Source organism: Emys orbicularis, chromosome 14, assembly GCF_028017835.1.
Source record: "Emys orbicularis isolate rEmyOrb1 chromosome 14, rEmyOrb1.hap1, whole genome shotgun sequence".
Lineage (NCBI taxonomy): Eukaryota > Metazoa > Chordata > Testudines > Emydidae > Emys > Emys orbicularis.
Window position 1 is genome coordinate 916118 of NC_088696.1, and position 22697 is coordinate 938814.

The window sequence follows — 22697 nt, forward strand, 5'->3', positions numbered from 1 at the left end:
CGGGGGGGGGGGCAGTTCTCTTGAGCAGTTGAAAAAGGCTCTTTCTGTTCAGCGGGTCAAAGCCCTTTGTGTGTTATGCTCACACAAAGCACACAGGATCTTTTATAGGAGAAGGCAAATACACCGCATTTATTGAAAATACAACAGTTAGCATATGCTTTACACACACACACACACACACACACACACACACACACACACACACACACACACACACACACACAGTCCTGCCAGTTCATGTTTATAGTTACCAGTCTGTTGTAGCTCGAGTCAATCTAATGGCCAGTTAGATTGAGCACGCGTGAGGAGCTGGGCTCTGTCGGTCGCGATCCGATGCTCCGAGGCTTTGCAGGACTGAACCCAGAGTTTCCTGGCAAAACACCCCAGCTTGATAGTTGTAAATTCTGAGTCCATGCATTTTGCAATGTCATCCTGTAATCATTACTCCTTAAGTGGTGTTAATCTTGGAGTTTTCTGCTGTTATCATTTGATGGTTCTTGTCGGGCTTCCCATCGTTATCTCCTATTTGTTGTCTCGCCTCCGGGGGTGCCTGCCTCACCTCTGAGGTCGTCAATGCTGCTAACATGTTTAGCATCGGATACAATGGATGTTTTCTGATTGTCTCCTGGTTTTTCCAAGTCTGTCACTTCTTCTTGCCCATCTGGACATTTGTGATGGGTTTCACACCTTATCTTTTCCTGATGCAGGCATTCCTCATTCACACAAACAATCTCTGACAGAAACCTTCAAAGGTATACAGACAGCAGTATTTTATATTCAGCAGAATACATTGTAAATCAAGCCTTGCTAAATCTTATAACTAAAACAATTCACATTGGGGCTTCAGACCCTCAACGTTCCTCTAATCTCCTTAACATAGATCCCGTCTCTTACTTTCTAAACCTTAAAACAAAGAAATGTATATTTAACTAGAGTGCCTAATTTGTAATACATATCGGAAACCATAGTAGACATTATAACTTATCCTAAAACAAAAGGGTGACCATAATCAGTCATAAGGATTGTTCTGGTCTGTCATTCCTTTCTGCTATTCAAAAAGGGTGGCTGGAAGGATGAAATCAAATCATACATTAATTCTCATAGTACAATTATAAAATCCTGCTCCTACATGTGAGCTCCAGGAAGGCCATAGAAACAAGTTTTCCTTCTTCTTGACACTTCTTGCAATTGCTTATGGTAGACCATTTAACTCCTTGGCTATAACCTGGGGTGACAATCTCTTCAGCTTCCCCTCCCCCCCCGCCCACTCCCGCCAGCTTGGAGCCAAACCCTGGCAGTGTCGATGCTGAGGGGTGTGAGTCCCACACCAGGCTTCCTGCCACGCCCCCACTAGCTCTCGCCAGGCAGCCATGGAGACTCATCAGCGGCGCCTAAAGATGTGGCTGGCAGGTAGCCGTGCTGAGACAGAAAGGGACCCCCGGGGAACCTGGCACTCCAGCACCCTGTCTCCTCTGGCCTGAATCTCACCCTCCTCCATGCCCCATCCCTAGACAATGGGGTGGCTCAGATGCTTGGCGAGTTTCATGCAAATGCCAAGCCATGAGCAACAGACAGGCCAGAGACGTACAGTTTCTCCTGGAGGCAGATTCACATGGGCAGAGAGGGGAAGGCACCGGGGTGTAAGATCCTGAGACGGGCCCGGCGTCTCCTCCAGCCTCGTGTACACCAGTGAAAAAGCAGCCAGGACTGGCATGGCTGGAGAATGAGGCCTGAGCCTGCAAGGCTCCCTGTGAATGTCCACACGCAGCCCAGCTCTCCCTGGGGCTTCCTTCTGGGATGCTGCCTGCAGTCTAGGGCAGGGGGCTGGGGCAGCCAGTAGTTTCTCTCATCCAGAGGTTTTCAGTGAAGAAATGAACCAGCGCGAGCATTCAGGGCTAGCTGGAGTGGGCTGAGCCCAGGAGTGCGCTGCACCGCTTGGCATGGGGCTGCTATGGGGCGTGCCGATTAGTATTATCTGTATTCCCGCAGCAGCGAGGGCACCAGGCATGAAGCAGGAGGACTAGGGTGACCAGACAGCAAATGTGAAAAATCAGGACAGGGGGTGGGGGGTAATAGGAGCCTGTATAAGAAAAAGATCCAAAAATCGGGACATCTGGTCACCCTAAGCAGGACCCCACTGGCCCAAGCACTGTGCAGACACAGAACCAGGACAGGCCCTGCCCCGAGGCGCTTACAACCTCCGTAAGAGACACAGGCCAGAGGGACAGAGCAGGGAGCCAAGGGCACAAGGAGACGCTGTCGGAGCCAGGCACTCAGCTCCCCTTCCGAAAATGCACACGCCGAACCCTGTGATGAAGGCCCAGACGCCTGGGTTCTGTCCAGGCTCTGGAAGGGGGCGGGGTCTGGGTAGTGGGCGGGGCCAGGACACCTGGGTTCTGTCCCGGCTCTGGGAGGGGAAGGGGGCAGGACTGGGAGCCAGGACACCTGGGTTCTGTCCCAGCTCTGGGAGGGGGCGGGGTCTGGTGGGTAGTGGGCGGGGTCCGGACGCCTGGGTTCTATCACAGGCTCACAGGCTCTGTCGAGGCGGGGCCCCGCCCTCGGTCTCGGCCGCGATTGGCTGGGCCCTCAGCCTATCAGCGGGCTCCGGAAGTGCCTGCGGTCTCGTGCCCTCTGCGTGTGTCCGCGCGCGGGATGGCGCCGCCGCTGCGGGTGAGGGCGGCGGCGGCGGCGGGGGGGCTGGGAGGAGGAGCGGGGGCGCGGGAGGGAAGGGAATGGGGCACTCGGGGGGGGAGAGGAATGGAGAGGGGCACTCGGGGGGAGGAACGGGGAGTGGAGGGGCACTCTGGGGGGGAGGGGGTACTCGGGGGGGAGGAAAGGGGGGGAGGGGCACTCGGGGGGAGGAACGGGGGGAGGGGGCACTCTGGGGGGAGGAACGGGGAGTGGAGGGGCACTCTGGGGGGGAGGAAAGGGGGGGAGGGGGTACTCGGGGGGGAGGAAAGGGGGGGAGGGGCACTCTGGGGGGGAGGAACGGGGGGGAGGGGGCACTCTGGGGGGAGGAAAGGGGGGGAGGGGGCACTCTGGGGGGAGGAAAGGGGGGAGGGGGTACTCGGGGGGAGGAAAGGGGGGGAGGGGGTACTCGGGGGGAGGAAAGGGGGGGAGGGGGTACTGGGGGGGAGGGGGCACTCTGGGGGGAGGAACGGGGGGGAGGGGGCACTCGGGGGGAGGAAAGGGGGGGAGGGGGCACTCTGGGGGGGAGGAAAGGGGGGGAGGGGGCACTCTGGGGGGGAGGAAAGGGGGGGAGGGGGCACTCTGGCGAAAGGTAACTGGCAGCTCTCGCTTTGCAGCAGCGTCTCCGGGAGGCCGTGGCGGTGCTGGGCGGGGGCGGCCTTCTCTGCGCCTCATACCTGGTGGCCGTGGGTGAGGAGCGGTTCTACGCCGAGCGCCTGATGCCGGGGCTGCAGTGGCTGCTGGGGCCCGAGACCGCCCACGTACTCGCCATCCGCCTGCTCAGCCTGGGGGTCCTGCCCCGTGTGGCCCAGCGTGACTCGGCCATGCTGGTGCGTCCCCTCCTGTGGGGACACGATCTGCACGGGCTGAGCCCCCCTGCGGGGCGGCCCTGACGCTCGGTGGGTGGGATATGTGGGGCGTGCGCCTGGCCACGGAACCCACCCCACGTCGGAGCTGGTGGGATGCCCCAGTGGCCCTAGGGAAGGGGATGTCCCTGGGAGCTGAGCTGCCCCTGCTGTGCCAGTTGCACCCCCGGGGGCTTGGGGCTGGAGCTGGAGCCAGTCTCTGTGGGGGAAGGGGCTGGCTGTTGTGGGGCTCTGCCCGTGCTGAGTGTGGGGAAGGGCCCTGGCAGTCTGTGGGAGGCCGGGCTAGACCAAGTGAGCGAGGGACCCATGTTCTCATGCGGGCTGTGGATGGTTCCCCCGCACACACGCCCAATAACCTATCTGGGCTGCTCTCATGACTGGCCCTCAGCCGGGCCCCGGGCCAGTCACTGCGTGCTGTGTGGGGGGTCATGAGGCCTCACTTGCTCTCCCAGGAGGTGTGCATCCTGGGACGGAGATTCCGGAACCCGGTGGGCCTGGCAGCTGGCTTTGACAAGCACGGGGAAGCCGTGGACGGGCTCGCCAAGCTGGGATTTGGCTTCGTGGAAGTGGGGAGTGTCACCCCACAGCCTCAGGAAGGGAACCCCAAACCTCGGGTCTTCCGGCTGCCAGAGGACCAGGCTGTCATTAACAGGTAGGCTGGGGTCAGAGGCTGCTGTCACAGGGGGGAGGGAGGGGAATCCCATGTTTGCCTCTAGGTGCTGCCGGGGGGGTCATTTTTTCCCTTCCCCACCACCATTGACCTGCAGCAAAAGAGCCAGTAAGGCTAGAGCCGAGGCTGGGAGGGGACTGGTTGGGTAGGGATTGGGAGTCAGGCAAGCTGGTGGGCCTTGGCTGTGGGCAAGGTGGGAGGGGCAGGTGGCCTGTGGGGGCAGTGAGCAGAGGCATCTGTTTCCATCCTGTATCTCTTGCTGGGCTGAGCAATGGAGGGCTTGGAGATGCAGCTTCCCCCTCTAGGTAAGTGTCTTGTGGCCCGAGGCGTGGCAGCCAGCAGCCCCCTGCATCCCACATGGAGACCGAGGACCTCCCTTCCCTGGCATATTGTTCCTGGGTTGGAGCGATTCTAGCCCAGCTCTGTGCTACTCGCTGACACCTCTCCTTGTTCCCGTGCAGATACGGCTTTAACAGCCATGGACATGCCGCCATGGAGCGTAGGCTTCGGGCCCGGCAGGGAGCGCAGCTCCAGCTCACGGAAGGTAAAGCTCCTTGCTGTCATGAAGATCCTTAACCAGGTTACAAGGGAGAGTGCTATAGCAGTCAGTTGTTAGCCTGTGGAACTCACTGTCACAAGATAGCGCTGAGGGCGTGATGGGATTCAGAAGAGTATTGATGTTGGGATAACGAGGAATGCCATAAGGGTGGTGGCTGCCCCTGCTTCAGGGCATGAGCCAACAGGCCATGGCTCAGGAGAGCTTTGCCATTTCATAGCAGGCCACTCCGTAACTGCCCATCCGGAGAGTCTCAAGCCTTCAGCACTGGCCACTACTACCTGCTTTTGGAGGGCAATGGGGACCCTGGCTAGCCCAACGTGTGGGGGGTGTGACCTGCTACAGCAATTCCTGCGCTTCCCAGCAGGGGGCGAGCGCTGGGACCCCTGTGCATCAGGGATGGGGTAGTGCTGTGGGTCTGGTGAGTGCAGGGAATTCTCTGCCGTTGGTCAGGCACCAGCACGGCCACCCTTGGCTAGCCATGGTGCTGGCATCAGTGCAGAGCAGCTGCCAGCGTTTGGACTTTCTGTCTAACTTGGCCCGGCACAGCCGCGTCCCCGGCGCCCGGCCTGGGCTTGGCGCATCCAGGGATTGGTCCAGCAGCAGCTAGTAGAGCACATACTTCCAGCCGTGGTGCCCTCTCTGGAGTGGCCTGGTTGGGGTTGCGGACAGGTGGTAAGGCCATCCCTCCTGCCTCTCTGAGTGGGACACGTGTGTTCCAGCTGGGATGCCCCTCGGAATAAACCTGGGTAAGAACAAGGGCTCGGCAGATGCTGCGGCAGATTACGTGGATGGGGTCCGGACGCTGGGCCCCGCTGGCCGACTACCTGGTGGTGAACGTGTCCAGTCCAAACACGCCGGGGCTGCGGGACCTGCAGGGCGCTGCCGAGCTGCGCCGCCTGCTGGCCAAGGTGGGTAACTGTCCCAGGCCAGCCTCAAAGAGTCCTGTGGCACCTTATAGACTAACAGACGTATTGGAGCATGAGCTTTCGTGGGTGAATACCAACTTCGTCAGACACAACTGTCCCAGGCCAGCCTGTGGCACCTACCCCAGTGTTTCTCGGTGCAGTATGACGGTGACGGGTGCTCCCCTCGCTGCTCCGGCTGGCGCTTCCTGGCTGCCAGCCCTTTCTCGCAGCGCTTGTCTGAGCCAGAGGTGGCTGTTTTCTGGGACGGGGGGTGGGGAGCCCTGCAGAGCAGCAGATGGGCAGGAAGCTGGGACTCAGTGGGGGGCTGGGTGTCTCGCTTTGGAAGGCATGGGGGCCTGTGCTTTGGCCCCAGGGAGGGGATTCATGCCAGGCTTCCCTCCTTCCCTTTCCCTCCCCCCACTCCCTCCCTCCTCCTCCCCCCCCCCCGCAAACCAGCTGTGAGCTGGCCACACTCTGCTCCCTTGCGCTTCCTCCTTGCTGAGCCTTAGGCAGCAGCATTGTCTGTGTCTCTGCCCTGCCCCCATTCCGGCTGTGCCTTTGGGATCGTTCTGGGGGGACCCCTGCTCCCCAGAGACCTCTCTGTGCTGCTCTGACATACCCCCTCCGTTTCCTCCCTGGGCGCTGACCTTGCCACCCCACCCGGCTCGTCAGGCCTTCGTAACACCAGTGTGGGAGGCAGGCTGCAGGGTGGCTGCTGGGGCTCTGTGGGGGTCTCCCTTGGCATGTCGCTCGCTGCAGCAGCTCCTGGCTTTGTTGTCCCTGCAGGTGCTGGAGGAGAGGGATGCCCTGAGGTGTGAGCGCAAGCCGGCTGTGCTGGTGAAGATTGCCCCTGACCTGACTGCCCAGGACAAGCAGGACATAGCCAGTGTGGTGACCGAGGTGGGGGGCAGGTAGCTCTGGGGAGGCTCCCGCTGCTCCAGTGCAGGCCTCGCAGTACCCGAGGAAGGAGGGCAGACTCGGGAGCTCAGGGGGAGAGGGAGGGAAGGGAAGGGGGGAGGTGGTAGCCCGGGGAGGCACTAGGGGAAAGGGGCTGGGACAGGAGAAGTGCAGGCTGAACAAGGGGAGGGGCGTCCCAGCCAGGAGCTCCAGCTTGGGGCACGGAGCAGGCTGCAGTCCAATGGCTTTGGCCAGAGGGCGGGAGATCAATGGGGCCGTGTGTCAATCCTGACCGGCTGCACCCAGGGGCAGCCTCTCCCCAGCCCCCGCCAGGAGCCGCTGGCTCTGGCTGCCGGGGGTGGCTGCTGCGCCGGCTGCTTGGGCAGCCGGTCGCCAACAGGCTTCTGCTGCTCACTCCCCCCTAGCTCTGGTGCCCCCAGGAGGGCGGCAGGGGGCCTGGAGCTCTGCTGCCATCATGTGCCCTCGGTGTCTCAGCTAGGTGTGGATGGGCTGGTCGTCACCAACACCACCACCAGCCGTCCCAGCAGCCTGCGGGGGCACCCTGCGCGCGGAGCCTGGCGGCCTCAGCGGGCGGCCCCTGCGAGCACTCTCCACACAGACGGTTGGCGAGATGTACGCCCTCACCCAAGGTAACGCGGTGCTGCCGCCCCACCGGGCAGAGCCATGCCAGGCGCTCTGCCCACCCCAGGCCAGGTGCTCCATCCGCCTCTAATGCCCCTCCTTGCTCCTAGGGAAGGTGCCCATCATCGGCGTGGGCGGGGGTGAGCAGCGGGCAGGACGCGCTGGAGAAGATCCGGGCCGGGGCCTCCCTGGTGCAGATGTACACGGCGCTCACCTACCAGGGGCCCCCTGTGGTGGGGGTGGTGAAACGGGAACTGGAGGTGCTGCTGAGGTGAGTGAGGGGCTGGGCTGCTCCCCAGCAGTGCTCTGTGTACGAGGAGGTGGACCTCCGTCACACCCATGGCTCCATGCCTCAGTGTCCCCAGTGGTGTGGGAGCTGCTGGGTCTGAAAGGCCTCAGGCCAACAAGCACCAGGCCTGGCAAGGGCTCTCGCTGGCTGCTGCCATGGGCAACGTCCTGCAGGCCCCATGCCTTGGGATGCTGCAAGCTGTGACCCACGGGTCCAGCAGGCTTGTGCTGCAAGCGGAGCTATTCTCTGTGCTGGGGTTTGCGCAGGACAGAGACCGGAGCATAGGGAGGACCTGTTCCTGGACTGGGGGTGGGAGCGCTGGGCTGGGCCTTGTGGAAGTGCTCACCGCTGTTTTGTTCTTGGCTTAGGGAGCAGGGGTTTCAGAGTGTCACAGAAGCTGTTGGAGCGGATCATCGGTGCTGACGGGCGTGTGGTGCTGTGGATGGGGCGCTCTGCGCTGCCCCCGGATGCCCCAGCCTGGAGAAGCTGCAGCACCCTGGGAACAGGGCTTGGTACCTCTTGGGTGTGAGCCAATCTGGTCTTTGGACTGAGTCATCCCCTGTGTAGAATGTGTGTGTGGGGGGGGTCTCGTGATGTACAGAGACCCCTGAGTGGGCTAACGGGGTCATGGCGAGCTCGTGGTCCATGTGCCAGTGCTGCCCTGGGCATGTGGGGAAGGCTCCCAGCTGCCCTGCGTGGAGGGACCTGAGCAAGGCCTGGGCAGCGGAGCTCTTCCCAGATGTCTGCTGAGCAGTGCTGGCAGTGTGGGGCCGGGCTGATCCTGAGCAGCTGCAGGTCGGGGTCTCTGCCCTACGAAGCTGTGATGCATGTTCTGGTGGCACGAGGCCTGGCACGCTGCTGGGGTGGTGCCAAGTCTCTGCCCCCCTTCTCCAGCAGGGAAGTCTTTGCGATTTGCCTGCGAAAGGGCTCGCCTCCCCCCCACCCCCATGTGGGTGCACAAGGCCTTGAGCCTGACGCGACCCTGGCCATGCTCTTCATGGAGCCAGCTGGGTCAGGCAGTGCCCTGAGCAGCGTCACTGGCAGCCCTGCTCTGTGCCGCTGCCCCAGCCCAGCCCTCGCTGGCCTGCAGGGCCCTACCTGAGCGCTGGCTTGGCATCTGCCCCCAGGCTCCGGCTTTGCCTTCGCCTCCCTGGCCATAGCTGTCTGTGCTGCTCCCCAGGACTGGCTGGCTGGGGGCTGCATCTGAAGGAGACTGGGGCAGGGCTGGGGGCCATTCCTGGGCCTGGCGCTGGGCCTGGCTTCTCACTGGACTGTCAATAAACTTGCTGCTCGTTCAATCTCGTGTCCCTTTTTTTTTTTTGTTTTTTTTTTTTTGGGGGGGGGGGGGGGGGCTTGTGGCTCTCGTCCCCAGCAGCCCGGGGGCTGGAGCAGTGGTTCAGGATTCCCTTAGCCCTACAGCCCCCCCAGCCCTGGGCTCTCTCGGAGAGGGGCAGGGTGCTGGCAGCTCATAGGGCTGTGCAGCTGTCACTGGAGCAGTTTTAGCCTGTGGCCTGGAGCAGGGTAGCTTGGCTGAGGAGCTGCCTGGGGTGTAGAGAGAGGGGGCTGGGCTGGGCTCTGCTCAGCTGTTGCCAGCTGCAGGCAGGGGGCCTAGTGCCCTGCTGTTGCCTGATTTTTAGGAGGTTAATATTATTAATTTGGCTAATACTGGTTATAGGTTTGCCAATTAATCTGATTAGAAGATAATAGGGTTTTTGTTTCAGAATCAGGCTACACAGTTTGCAAAGGACCCTCGGGGGTATGACAAGATGCTTATACTGAGACAAATATAGTCTTCAAGACTTTTATTGAGATAAATGGAATAATAATGGTAATTAAATGGTTAAATCATTAGAATTACAAATGCAGTACTATTAAAGATACATATGGTATTGTATACTATCAAGCTTTTGATTAATATACTTACACCTTTTCTTGATAACCTGGTGGTAAGAGACTGACGTGCGAAGAGAGTTTAGGTTCAGGTTTCTTAATTCTTGAATGGGAGGTGCAGAGCTTAGCTTCAGTAACTCTTAGCTCTAGCTTCTTCTAACTTAAGAGTTTTACTGAACTTACTGACGTCAAACTTAACATTAAGAACTTACAGACAAATAGACTGACTTAAAACAAAGAACAAAGAAGCTTGGAGCTTAGAAAATTTAGAAAGCAAGCTCAGAAAAAAATTAGAAGCTTAGAAGCCTAGACACTTCCTTGGCAGGGTGGGTTTACCCCCTTTTATAGGGCATGGGTGCTTGAGCCTTTCTTCTCTCTTTAAACCTAGTTTTCTTACCCAGCGAAGTGTTGGGGTATCTTACTCCACAGGCTGGTATGTTTGTACATATTAATGACATTAGATTATTTCTACATTTGTTATCTTTGCCCTCCCAGTTATTTTGGTTCTTTCCTTGCAGTGCACCTGTTTAGCCCCTCTGCCAACCTCCTTCAACACATTCTTTATCTATCTATGTTAAAGGTTGCAGCCATGTATGGACCTTGTGCTTTAACTTATTACTATTTATCTAGGCGAAAGGTCCCAGACGTATGTATGCTAGCTTCGTCTTAGCTCAACATGCAGGCTGTGGCCTGTAAGTCCCTTGCGTTACAGCCAAACTACTTTAATATAAGCCTCTTATAATAAAACAAATAATTAAAACCCGAAGAAAATAAGAAACGTATAAGAAAAGAGACACAGGCAAGCAAGCAGCCTACACTGCCCGAGGCAGCAGGGAAGAGCTCAGGTTGCTGCTGGCAGATGAGGATCCCTGGTGGCAGCTCCAGCCCTCGGGCTGCTTGCCCCAGCTCTGGTCCTGTCTCCTGCAGCTCTCGCCTAGGCGCAGCTGCAGGGACGTGCTGGGTAGGGATTGCTCCTGCGGGCCTGACCCCTGGTGGTGGGAGGCGTGGGCTGGGCTCTACTCTGGGTCAGGCATGGGGGTGGGGGGGAGGCTTTGGCTGTCCCAGCAGGAGGGGAGGGGGCTCTGCCCTGGAGCACATTCAGAGTGTCCTGTAGGGGTGATGTCTCGGGGCCTGTCTAGAATCTGTCAAGTTCTGGTAGCAGTCAGGCCTGCCCAGAGTGGGGGCAGGATGGCACCGGCAGTGGCTGAGAGGGTGGGTGGCTTAGCTCGGGTAGGCCCTCCCAGTTGGCACTGGTCAGCCTCCTGGCTCTTCTGCCCCTGGGGGGGCTCTACTGTGGTGCCAATGGGAGTTTTAATAGTGGGTGCCAGGCTGGCATGAGCTGGGTCCCCACCCCCATTGCTGTTATCTGCCCCTGGGCACATGTCTCCATGAGCTAAAGGCAGCCTACTGCGTGCTGCTGTCAGCACTGGCCCCAGCCCACCCAGCTGTGCTGGCACGGGGCATCGCCCCCTCTGCCACGCACTGGTGTGGGGTGTGGGCTGCACCGGACAGACAGGCAGGAGCTGCCCACAGCCTCTTTCAGGGACCAGCCCCACTGCTGCTGGAGGCTGACAGACCAACAGGCCAGGTCACAGACCATTGACGGGGGGACTGTGTCTATCAGTCCAGGGTCAGCACCCCCATGTCCAGCTGTCTGGTGCCCCGTGTCCATCCCTGCCTGGGCTCTGAGCAGGCCAGGCTGCTGCCCCCCCCCCCCAGGGTCTGGCCGTGATGTGACCCCTGCGAGGGAGTAAGGGGCTCATTCTGGGCCCTGTTGTGCTGGTGCAGAGGGGTGTCACTGCCTCATACTGCCGCCCCTGCCATTGCTGGGGCTCTGCAGGGAGCCTGGCCTGGTACCGTGCCTTGCTGGGGCCAAGTCTGGTGCCAGCTGCTGTGGGGGAGGGGTCGGGGAAGCCCTGGTGTGGTCCCAGGGGAGCACCTGGCACCTGGAGGGGGTGTCTGATCCCATCAGCTGCCCATTCCTCAGGCCAGGAGTAGGGTTACGGCCTGGCTCATTCTCACCGGTTGAAAGTAATGCAGGATGTTATCTCCCACAAACACCTCTAATCCTGTCTTAAATCCTCCCGAGCCTGGGGCCCAGATTTCTTGTGGCAGTGAGTTCCACAGGCTAACTGTCACTGGGTAAAAACATATTTCCTGTCAGTGTTTTGTTGCCTTTTGATTTCATGGCCTGTACCCTGGTTCTTATGTTCTGCAATTTACCAGTGTAGCCCCGCTGGTGAATGTGGGTCCTTCTCTCCTGCCGCACTGCACTAAACGATCCCAACTGTCTCCTTTGGGAGACACCCCACTGAAGGGCACCATAGGGAGCCTGCTTCAGTGATATCAGTAAGGGCATCACTGACCCCGCTCCTGGCTTGGATGCTGCAGCCTGTGGGGCAACCCCATGGGTACAGGGAGACCAGAACGCATGGGGCCAGCAGGCTGAGGACTTGGATCTACCCCCTCTGAGCTCTTACCAGCCACCCCCCAAGCCTGCGTCCCCCACCGAACAGGCTGGGCCGGTGCCTGCCCTTGTCCCTAAGAATCACAGTCAAGCTGTGGGGCATGGTCCTTGCAGCGGGGCAGGGCTCCAGCCTCAGGTCCAGTGTGGGCAGTTGGGTGAATTCTCCCCATCCTGGGACCAGAGGCTGCCAGGATGTAGCATCTGCTTGAGCTGCAGGCTGTGTGGAAACTGCCAGGTGTGTTCATGGATTCCAAGCCGGAAGGGCCCATTGTGATCGTCGAGTCTGACCCCTTGCAGCAGGGCTAGAACGACGTCCCAGTTTCCTTTAAAAATGGCCAGTGCTGGAGAACTGGCCCAGGGGTTCATCGCTCTCCCGGGTAGGACCGTGCGCTGCGGTTCCAGTCCGAATGTGTCTAGCGTCAGCTGCCAGCCAAGAGCATCAGTAGGGGCCGTGCCGTGCCCGAACTCAGACAGGGCGCGTGCAGCAGGCAGTGCCAGAGAGCTGGCCCTGGTCCGTGCTCACCAGCTAGGCAGAGTCCTCCTGTGCCAGTGTCTGGGGAGACACGGGGGAAAGAATCCAGGATGCTGCTGCCAGCAGGGTGGGGGCTCGTCACTGGTGCACTCCCCTCGGTCAGTGCTGGCCGCAGTGCCCGGGGGGTGCCGGGGGTGCTGTGCTGCAGAGGGGATGCTGGGCCCAGGGTGGTCCTAGGGGCACAGCTGGGAGTGACTCGGGGCCAGTGGGCTCAGGCTGGGCACAGGCCGGGAGACATGCAGGTGTGCACAGCTGAGAGGCTGAGTCTGCAGAACCCTCCTAAACTCCGCCAGATTCTGCCAAGCTGGGGATCCCTCCGCTTTGGAGTATGGCCCAAGCCTCCATCAGGCCCCGCCTGCTCCCCCGGGCCCGGTGCAGGAGGCCAGCCCTGGCAGGGATCTCCACTCCTCACCGGGGCCAGGGACAGGCTTTGGGGAAAACAGTGACGCTCTGAGGCAGTTCTTGTGCCCAGCAGCCACCCACTGTCCCCAGCTGAGCTGCCAGCGACGGCGCTGAGTGCCTGGCTCGGGTCAGTGCCGGGCCTGCTGCCAGGGAGCAGCGAGACTCCAGGCCCCCTGCATGTCCTGCACAAACCTCGCCCCTGATTTTTTTGGTAGGCTCCTTTTCTGTCTTGTGAACTCCCTGCCCAATCACCCCCCAGGCCCACTCCCGGGCCTTTGGCCCTCCCCTCCTGGCTCCAGCAGAAAAGCTCCGGCAGGCTTCTAAAGACTTGCTCTTTCCCTAGATTTCTCTCTGGCACTGTTCTCTGCTTAAACTTGCTTGGGCAAACCGCTCGCAGCCTCCAGCCCTCAACCATCTATAGGGGCTGGGCCTGCAAGTGCCAGGCGGTGGAAGCTAGCGCAGGCCTGCTGTCCTCGAACTCTCGGGGAGAATTGGGGTCCCATCCTCAGCTCCAGGGCTCCTGCTGCCACCCACTTCACAGGTGCTACGTCTATGCTGCTGCTCCAGGGCCCTCCCTGCTCTCGCACTGTCCTGGCCTCCATGGCCCCCAGGCCCGCTCTGCAGTGAGACTCTCTGCCCCAACCAGCTCACTCGCTGACCCGGGCAGCCCAGTCCTTGGAGCAGAAACACGGTGTTCCCTGGGAGCCGGCCAGCCTGCAACACCCCGGCCTTGGGCTGTGGGTCAGTGGCTCCCAGTGCTGGCATGAAAACCTTACTGCAGGGGCCTGAGCAGGGGGGCTCTCCCCGGCCGTCAGAGCTGGTCACCTGGGTGGTGCGAGGGAGTTTGGGGGAGCGGTGCAGGGGGCTTGGTGGGGGGGGCTCTTCCCTGGCAGTCCATGGTTGAGGGGACCAGTGGGGGGTGCTGGCACTGGGGGGGGAGCCGGGCATGAGGGATCCAGTGTAGGGGGGTGCCGTCACGTTGCGGGGAGCTGGGCACGAGGGGACCAGTGGGGGGCGTTGGTGTTATGCGGGGAGCTGGGTGCGTGATCACGTTTGGAGCAGTGCACGATTTCTGGGTGGGGTATCTCAAGTGGGAGAGGCTGGGAAGCGTGTCCCCCTTTGGTTTTCCGTGGGTCTGAGGGACAAGCTCCCCCAGGAGGCCTGGAACAATGTGTACAGTGGGGTACTGAGAGCCATCGAACCAAACTGTAATGGGACCCACGTCAAGCCAGGGGGTGTGCAGCTCCCAGCCCCCCTTGGTTCCCCCCAAGGGGACAGGAAAGGGGTGGAGAAGGACGGCTCCCGTTGGGTCCCTGCTGCGTGGGGCAGACCCTGTGGGCAGCCAGGATCCTGCGGCTGGAGGCTCGTGCCAAGCAGGGCTCAGGGACCCAGGCTGCGTGGCCCCCTGCCAGCCCCAGGGTGATTGTGCCGCAGCACGGCCTGTTCTCTTCGGAGAACCCTATCAGCATGGCTGGCACTGCCAGCGCATCACCCGCTCCCCCGGCTCCTCCCTACCCCCCCAGCACTGCCCTGCGCCACCTGCCAGCCCGTCACCCCCTCCCCCGGCTCCTCCCTACCCCCCAGCACTGCCCTGTGCCTCCTGCCAGCCCGTCACCCCCTCCTCCGGCTCCTCCCTACCCCCCCAGCACTGCCCTGCGCCACCTGCCAGCCCGTCACCCACTCCCCCGGCTCCTCCCTACCCCCCCAGCACTGCCCTGCGCCACCTGCCAGCCCGTCACCCACTCCCCCGGCTCCTCCCTACCCCCCCAGCACTGCCCTGCGCCACCTGCCAGCCCGTCACCCACTCCCCCGGCTCCTCCCTACCCCCCTGCACTGCCCTGTGCCATCTGCCAGCCCGTCACCCCCCTCCCCCGGCTCCTCCCTACCCCCCCAGCACTGCCCTGCGCCACCTGCCAGCCCGTCACCCCCTCCCCCGGCTCCTCCCTACCCCCCCAGCACTGCCCTGCGCCACCTGCCAGCCCGTCACCCACTCCCCCGGCTCCTCCCTACCCCCCTGCACTGCCCTGTGCCATCTGCCAGCCCGTCACCCCCTCCCCCGGCTCCTCCCTACCCCCCCAGCACTGCCCTGCGCCACCTGCCAGCCCGTCACCCCCCTCCCCCGGCTCCTCCCTACCCCCCCAGCACTGCCCTGCGCCACCTGCCAGCCCGTCACCCACTCTCCCGGCTCCTCCCTACCCCCCCTGCACTGCTCTGCGCCACCTGCCAGCCCGTCACCCCCTCCCCCGGCTCCTCCCTACCCCCCTGCACTGCCCTGTGCCACCTGCCAGCCCCAAACCTCCCCACTTTACACTACCCTGTGTCCCCCACTCATCCCCCAGGCCTTGGCCCACCCCAATTCAGCCCTCCAGTGCCCCAGGATATACACCCCAGGGCACCCCTGGGCCCTCTGCTCCCCTCCCCCCACCCTGCCCTACATTGTCCTCTGCCCCCCCCCCCCGTTCCTGCCCTACACTGCCCGGTCCTTTGCCCCCTCCCCGCACCCTGCCCTACACTGTCTTCTACTCCTGCCCCCCCCCCGAGCCGCTATGCTTTCCCCTCTCCACCCAAGGGGGCTAGGCGTGGCCTGTTCCAGCTGGCCAGAGAAGGGGAGCATGACAGCACCCTGGGCCGGGCTCAGGGTTCGTGGCGGGCGTGGGGGCAGGGCTGCTCCATGGCCAGGCCCTGGAGTTCCTGTTACTCTGGGCACAGGGTGTCCCTGCCTGCGGGAGCAAACATCTGGGACAGACAGAGGGGGCGGATAAGCGCGGGGGGGGTGGGGGGTGGGACAAGGCCTGGGAAGGGGCCAGGCAGCAACGGGAAAGTCCTTCACTTCCCGCAGGAAAAGCAGGAGAAAGCCAGGCTGCCCTCACCCTGCAGAGCGGCAGGCCCCACGCCCAGGGTGCAGCTGTTGGAGTAATGTTCCCCCCAGCGCCCGGCTCCCCCCGCCAGCACCATGGACTCCGTGCCACCGGCACCAGCACCCGGCTCCCTGCCCCCAGCGCCATGGGCTCCGTGCCACCGGCACCAGCACCCGGCTCCGCCCCCCCGCCAGTGCCACGGGCTCCGTGCCACGGGCTCCGTGCCACCGGCACCAGCACCCGGCTCCGCCCCCCCCGCCAGCGACATGGGCTCTGTGCCACTGGCACCAGCACCTGGCTCCCCCCTCCCCAGCGCCACGGGCTCCGTGCCACCGGCACCAGCACCCGGCTCCCTGCCCCCAGCGCCATGGGCTCCATGCCACCGGCACCAGCACCCGGCTCCCCCCCCCCCCAGCACCATGGGCTCTGTGCCACCGGCACCAGCACCCGGCTCCGCCCCCAGCACCCGGCTCCCCCCCCAGCGCCATGGGCTCCGTGCCACCGGCACCAGCACCCGGCTCCGCCCCCCCGCCAGTGCCACGGGCTCCGTGCCACGGGCTCCGTGCCACCGGCACCAGCACCCGGCTCCGCCCCCCCGCCAGCGACATGGGCTCCGTGCCACTGGCACCAGCACCTGGCTCCCCCCTCCCCAGCGCCACGGGCTCCGTGCCACCGGCACCAGCACCCGGCTCCCTGCCCCCAGCACCATGGGCTCCATGCCACCGGCACCAGCACCCGGCTCCCCCCCCCAGCACCCGGCTCCCCCCCCCAGCGCCACGGGCTCCGTGCCACCGGCACCAGCACCTGGCTCCCCCCCTCCAACGCCATGGGCTCCGTGCCACCGGCACCAGCACCCAGCTCCGCCCCCAGCACCCGGCTCCCCCCCCAGCGCCACAGGCTCCGTGCCACCGGCACCAGCACCCGGCTCCCCCCCACCAGCGCCACGGGCTCCGTGCCACCGGCACCAGCACCCGGCTCGTCCTCCCCCCCTCAGTGCCATGGGCTCTGTGCCACCGGCACCAGCACCCAGCTCCCCCCCCCACAACGCCATGGGCTCCGTGCCACCAGCACCAGCACCCGGCTCCTCCCCCAACCCCATGGGCTCCGTGCCACCGGCACCAGCACCCGGCTCCCCGCCCCCCGCCAGCGCCATGGGCTCCGTGCCACCGGCACCATCCCCCCCTTGCTGTGCAGTCTGGAAGTGCCCAGCTCCCTGTACCCCGCAGGCCAGACACCAGCTGCTGGGAAAGTCACTGACCTCAGCAAGGTCGGGCTGTACAGAGAGCAGGTGCCGTGGCCAGGCGGGCCAGGACAAAAGCAGCGAGGAGGAGGGAGCCCTCGCAGCCAGCACCTCGCACCCGGAGCAGAAGCCGCAGCCTGAGCAGAGCCCGCCAGGATGATGTGGTGAGTGTGTGCCCGGGGCCCAGCCCCCGGGGCCCTACTGCTGCGCGCTGGGCGGGCACCAAGGGGAATGGCGGCCGCCCCAGTGCCATGCCAGGGGAGCTGGCTGCTCCTACATGACACTGCTGGGAGGAAGCTCACCACCGCTCCAGTGGTGCCCAGAGCCCTCAGTGCTGTGAGCGTGGGGCTGAGGGCCCAGCTCCTTAAGCAGAGATGTCAGTGTCCTGCGACCTACCAGAGGGGCAAGGGGTTGGCTTGCTGCTCATGGTGGCTCCTTTCCCTGCAGGATGCCCATGCTGCTTGTCGCCAGCTTGCTCTGGGGGGACCTCGCCTCCCCCAACACCAGCCTCAACGAAGTCCAGCTTGGCAACGGTAGGGGGCAGGGTGCCCTCAGGCAGGGGGCTGGGGGCAGGGTGCCATTGGGCAGGGACAGGGCGCCCGGCTGGGGGCAGGGGGCCCTCGGGCAGGGAGGGGGCGCCCGGCAGGGGGTTGGGGGCAGGGGACCCTCGGGCAGGGAGGGGGCGCCCGGCAGGGGGCTGGGGGCAGGGTTCCCTCGGGCAGGGAGGGGGCGCCTGGCAGGGGGCTGGGGTCAGGGTGTCCTCGGGCAGGGAGGGGGCCCGGCAGGGGGCTGGGGGCAGGGTGCCATTGGGCAGGGACATGGCGCCCGGCTGGGGGCAGGGTGCCCTCGGGCAGGGAGGGGGCCTGGCAGGGGGCTGGGGGCAGGGTGCCCTTGGGAGGGGGTGCCCAGCAGGGAGCAAGGGTGGGACTGTCTCTCGCCAGCAGGGGGCGCTTCGCTAAGGGTTCTCTCTGTGCCCCAGGCCAGAGCTGCCCGGTGCCCAGGTGGATCGAGCACGGGCAGGTGGAGCACGTGGCCCGTTACCAGTGCGACCCCTACTACCAACTGCGCAGCCGCGGTGACGGTGAGACATGCCCCCTGGGGGCTCGCCCCCCCAGGGGATACGCACGGGGCGCTCCCCCGCTCCCATCGGGGATACACATGGGGCCTTACCCCCCACCCCGGAGGAATACACCTTGGGATCTGTCCCCCCGCCCCCGTGGGGGATACACACGGGGCCCTCCCCATCCCATCCCATCCCAGGGGATACACATGGGGCCCTGCCCCCCTCCCGTGGGGGATACACACGGGGCCCTCCCCATCCCATCCCAGGGGATACACATGGGGCCCTGCCCCCTCCCGTGCGGGATACACACGGGGCCCTCCCCATCCCATCCCAGGGGATACACATGGGGCCCTGCCCCCCTCCCGTGGGGGATACACATGCCCTCCCCAAGGGGATATGCTTGGGGCCCTGCCCCCCCCGGGGGACATGCCTGGGGTCCTGCCCCCTGCTGGCACGGGCACAGAGGCCTGTGTGCCCTGCCCGGGGGTGGCTGGCACTGACTCCGGTTTTCCGGCCCCCAGGCCTGTACCGATGTAGCCAGCAGCACGTGTGGGTGAATGAAGCAGCTGGAGAGGCGCTGCCCATCTGTGAGCCAGGTGAGCGGGAGGTGGGGGCGGGGCAGAGCACTGGGGTGGGGGTAGGGGGCACCTGCTCTCCCAATGGCGCTGGGGCTGCCCGCGGGCAGCGTTCCCTGAAGCAGAGCTTCCGCAGAGCGAGGCAGAGGCCACGGCCCCTCTGGCAGCCACGTGGCTGGGTGCTGTTCCCTCTGCCAGTGACACACCCAGCCCTGGATGGTGGCACCAGGCCCCGGCCGGCCCGGGGCTGGATTGGGTAAGGAGATGGCTTGTCGGAGCTGTGCGGTGCGGTGTCGGGGGGGCTGTGCTCTGCAGGCCAAGGGGCGGCTCACACTGGGTCTCTGCCCTCTGTAGTGTGTGGGAAGCCCAAGAACCCGGCCAGACAGGTGCAGCGCATCATTGGGGGCATGATGGCAGCCGAGAACAGCTTCCCCTGGCAGGGCCGGCTGCTGAGCCGCCACAACCACACCGCGGGGGCCACGCTCATCAGTGACCAGTGGCTGCTGACGACCGGCAGGAACCTCTACCTGGGCCACAGCGAGAACAGCACGCTGGAAGAAATCGCCCCCACCCTGCGGCTCTTTCTGGGCCGGGAGACGCCCGCCGGGGCTGTCGAGCGCATTGTCCTGCACCCTGCGTTCCCGGGGGCTGTGGACCTGGCCCTGCTCAAGCTCAAGCACAAGGTGCCCGTTGGGGAGGCCGTGATGCCCATCTGCCTGGCCCAGCAGGACTATGCAAAGGTGGGGCGGGTGGGCTTTGTCTCTGGCTGGGGCTGGAACACCCTCCTGGAGCACCCAAAGCACCTCAAGTACGTCCTGCTGCCCGTGGCCGAGAGCGGCAGCTGCCAGGAGTACTACCGGGCGCACCCCTGGCAGCCACTGCTGAACAACCACACCTTCTGCGTTGGCATGAGCCAGCTGCGCGAGTCCACCTGCGTTGGGGACGCCGGCAGCGCCTTTGCCATCCACGACCCCGAGGACGACACCTGGTATGCGGCCGGGATCCTCAGCTTTGACCGCAGCTGCCTGGCTGCCAAGTACGGCGTCTATGTGCGGGTGCTCAGTGTCTTGGACTGGATCAAGGAGACCATGGCTGCACCCTGAACCCAGGCTGGGCCCCAGCCCCTGGACACAGCCCTGAGCAATAAAACCCTCTCCTCACACCGGCCCATGTCTCCTCTGTTCAGCAGTTCCGAGGGGGCTCCCTGGGCACCGGGCATTTAGCACCAGCCCCCTCCCAGCCTGCAGCAGGACACGGGGTGGGAAGCACCCGCCCTTGCTCCGCTCTCTGCCCTGCCCTTCCTCCTGCCTCCCAAGGCTGCGTGCCAGACGGCAAGCCCCCGGCGCCTGTGGGTGCCGCCGGGGGAGAGTCAGGCCGTGTCCTTCTGGGGAGTCCATCTGTCCCTACCCCCAGCACTCCAAGGCCTGGCCCCCCGACACTGACCCAGACTCCTTCCTGAGCCTTATGGTGAAACGTGTAGCGGGGGTTCAGTTCCCCCTACCGGCGCCTGCTGTGTCAGCAGGGCAAGAGCCACCCTGGCAGGAAGGGGGCAATGGGGCCTCCTCCTGGGGCTGCCCTGGGATCCCCCCCCTTAGCTCTGGGAGCCAGTGCTGAGGGTGCAGCTCACTGCCTGGCCTGAGCTCAGCAGGGTTCATGCTGGAGCCCTGGGGCTGGGCTGACTGACACGGAGTGAAAACTGGCTCTGAGACTGGACACAGGCTGCGACCTGTGCTGGGGAGGGGGAAGCCGCTGTGGGGCCAGGCCGAGCACTAACTGTCTCCAGGGTTTTCTATAGGGCCCATTGCATCAGAGCAAAAGGCTGAAGGGGGGTGGGGTGGGATAACCCTGCGGGAGACACTGGGGCTATTGCTGCTGGGTTGGGACTGCACCAGGCTGCAGGCTCAGCCGGAGGAGCCTTTACAGCAGGCCCTATTGCTCCAGGAGGCAGAGCGGGGGGAGGCTGGGCAGCAGCTCGGGCCGAGGGCCTGGCAGGCGCAGACACTGGCGGGGACCGTACAGGAGCCGAGCTGTAGAGCGGCAGAGAGGAACTGGGCGCTGGAGGATAAAGTCCAGGCCAGATCCTCTTGGCTGGGTGCGGTGCCATCGTCAGTCACTCTGGGCAGGCTGGGGCAGGGTTGAGCCTGGACCCGCTGTGCTGCCCCCAGGGCCGGCCCTGCCTGACTTGCTGCAGGACACCAGAGTGTTGTTGCTACAGGGTGGCGTTGTCTAGTGCTTTGCCTGCCCTACTTTGAAGTGTCCCTTGCGCTGAGACTCCTTCCCCCTCCCCTTGGGAGACTCTCAGCCTGGGACAGCTCAGTGCCAGGGAGTTCTTTGCACAAATTTCCTCTTCCCATTACATCTTGTTACACCTCCTGTCCCAGCCTTAGTAACTCCTCTCTCCCCCCGCTGTGTAGAACCCTCCTTCTCCTCGGAGACCGTTGCTTTCTCCCATTTCCTGGGGAGTCCTTTAGTTAAGCCACATGGATTTAGCATCGTTAGTCTTTCCCTCCAATCAACCCCTCCAGCCCCCTGCTCAGCGGTTGATGGCTCTACCCTGCAGCCTAGGAACTCCTGCCGGTGAGGAGAATGCGAAGCCTGGGACTGTCTGGCTTAGAAAGGAGACAAACGAGAGGGACTCTAAAGCACTGACTGGGCTGGAGAAGGGAGACCGAGAGCTCTGGGGTTTACTCCTTTCTGTGTTAGAAATAGGAAGAGACTTAATGGGAGGCAAGTTATCCCACCTCTCCTATTGTGGGGCCAGGGGTGACGGAGCAGGCCACCAGGCCCTGTCCCCTCTGTGGCACTCCCGTCCCCCCTCGGCCCTGCCCCATGGCCAGGCCAGAGCCGAGCCAGGGAGCCCAGGCCCCTCCACCTGCTTGAGAGCAGCCCCCAGCCCCTGTACCCCCAGGGCAGACGGAGGGTCCGTGGCTCCCTACAGCTGCCTGGGTCACCTGCATGCTCTTCAGCCCCCAAGGCACCGCCCCCTGGCCAGGCCAGAGCCAGGTCGGGGTAAGAGCTGTGGGGAGCCGCAGACCCTCCGCCTGCCCTGGGTGGGGGCTTGGTGGGCAGGGACATGGGCTGGGGGCTGCTCTCGGCCCCCCCACCCTGGGCAGGTGGAGGGTCCGTGGCTCCCCACAGCTGTCCAGGGTCGGCTCCAGCTTCTGGCCTGGCTGGGGAAGGTGGCCTCGGGGGGAGAGGAGGGGCAGGGGACTGGGCCCGTGGTGACAAGTGGGAGGGCCACGGCCATGGCCCCTTGGCACCCCCTGTTCCAGCGCCCCTGGGATCTTATACCTTCCTCTGGAGCGTCTGGGCCTGGCCACTGTCAGAGCCAGGAGAGCAAGTAGGTGGGCCGCCTTGGGTCGGACTCAGCCTGGCCATTGCTGTGTTCCCCAGGCGGAAGCGCTGCAGTGGGGCAGAGTGACAGACAGACCCAGAGGGAGCAGCTCTGGGAACAAGAGTCCCTGGCTCCGGTGAAGCTCCTTGTTCAGTGCTGGGAGAAAGTGGCTCCTTCTGTGGTTCTGTACCACAGACACTTCCCTCCTTCTGTGGAGGGAGAGTCCCCTGGGATCGAAGGGCTAGGGGCTGAACGCAGGACCTGGGTCAGGGGCTCCCCTCTCCCCTGTCTGCTGGGGTCTCAGCATCAGCCAGCTCTGCTGCCCCAGCACCGGGCCCCATCCCAAAAGCTGCACCCTGAGCATACAGGGCGGGGTCAGTATCCTGGGGGGGTGTCACGGGGTAACCCACACAGCTCCAGGGTGTGGGGCTCTGTCCCATCCAGTGGCACCCAGACACTTAGAGAGAGTTAATGAGTCTGCTCGACAGCCTTAGCTAACAGGCAGTTGGCTTTTAGCTCATGCTGTAGAGGCTCATGCACTAAGCTCCAGAGGTCCCTGGTTTGATCCTGCCGGACGACGACCAGGGTCTGTTGGCGTTACAACAGCATGGGTGGGTGGTTGGGGAGTCACAGCACACAGGAGGGCAATGTCTTGGGGGAGTCACAGCATGCAGAGGGGGTATCCTGGGAGGCTGTGGAGGTCACAGCATGCAGGAAGCAGTATTCGGGGGGGGGGGAGGCTGGAGGGGTCACAGCATGTGGGGGGCCCTCTAACACAGGGGTGGGCGAACTACGGCCTGTGAGCCGTTTTAAGCTGGCC

General features: G+C 63.7%; 2 protein-coding genes across 2 annotated transcripts; both read left to right on the plus strand.

Annotated features, from left to right (window-relative positions):
• The first annotated feature begins 2652 nt into the window (after nucleotides 1-2652).
• On the plus strand, nucleotides 2653-8814 carry DHODH (dihydroorotate dehydrogenase (quinone)). The gene is given in 12 exon segments (XM_065416598.1): nucleotides 2653-2670; nucleotides 3306-3518; nucleotides 4007-4206; nucleotides 4686-4768; nucleotides 5503-5591; nucleotides 5593-5691; nucleotides 6475-6588; nucleotides 7081-7140; nucleotides 7142-7235; nucleotides 7338-7363; nucleotides 7365-7498; nucleotides 7885-8814. Coding segments are annotated over 12 exon segments (1185 nt in total). The 3' UTR covers nucleotides 7940-8814.
• An 8247-nt stretch (nucleotides 8815-17061) lies between these two features.
• On the plus strand, nucleotides 17062-19646 carry LOC135889028 (haptoglobin-like). The gene is made up of 5 exons (XM_065416844.1): nucleotides 17062-17069; nucleotides 17353-17438; nucleotides 17885-17986; nucleotides 18490-18564; nucleotides 18898-19646. Exons 1-5 carry the CDS (start codon nucleotides 17062-17064, stop codon nucleotides 19644-19646), a joined length of 1020 nt encoding a protein of 339 aa, XP_065272916.1.
• Nucleotides 19647-22697: the final 3051 nt, after the last annotated feature.

Bases quoted from the DNA above. Each gene is read 5' to 3' on its own strand.
- LOC135889028 (XM_065416844.1), top strand. The intron at 17,439-17,884 runs GTAGGGGGCAGG...TCTGTGCCCCAG, and splicing joins CGAAGTCCAGCTTGGCAACG to GCCAGAGCTGCCCGGTGCCC. The intron at 18,565-18,897 runs GTGAGCGGGAGG...TGCCCTCTGTAG, and splicing joins GCTGCCCATCTGTGAGCCAG to TGTGTGGGAAGCCCAAGAAC.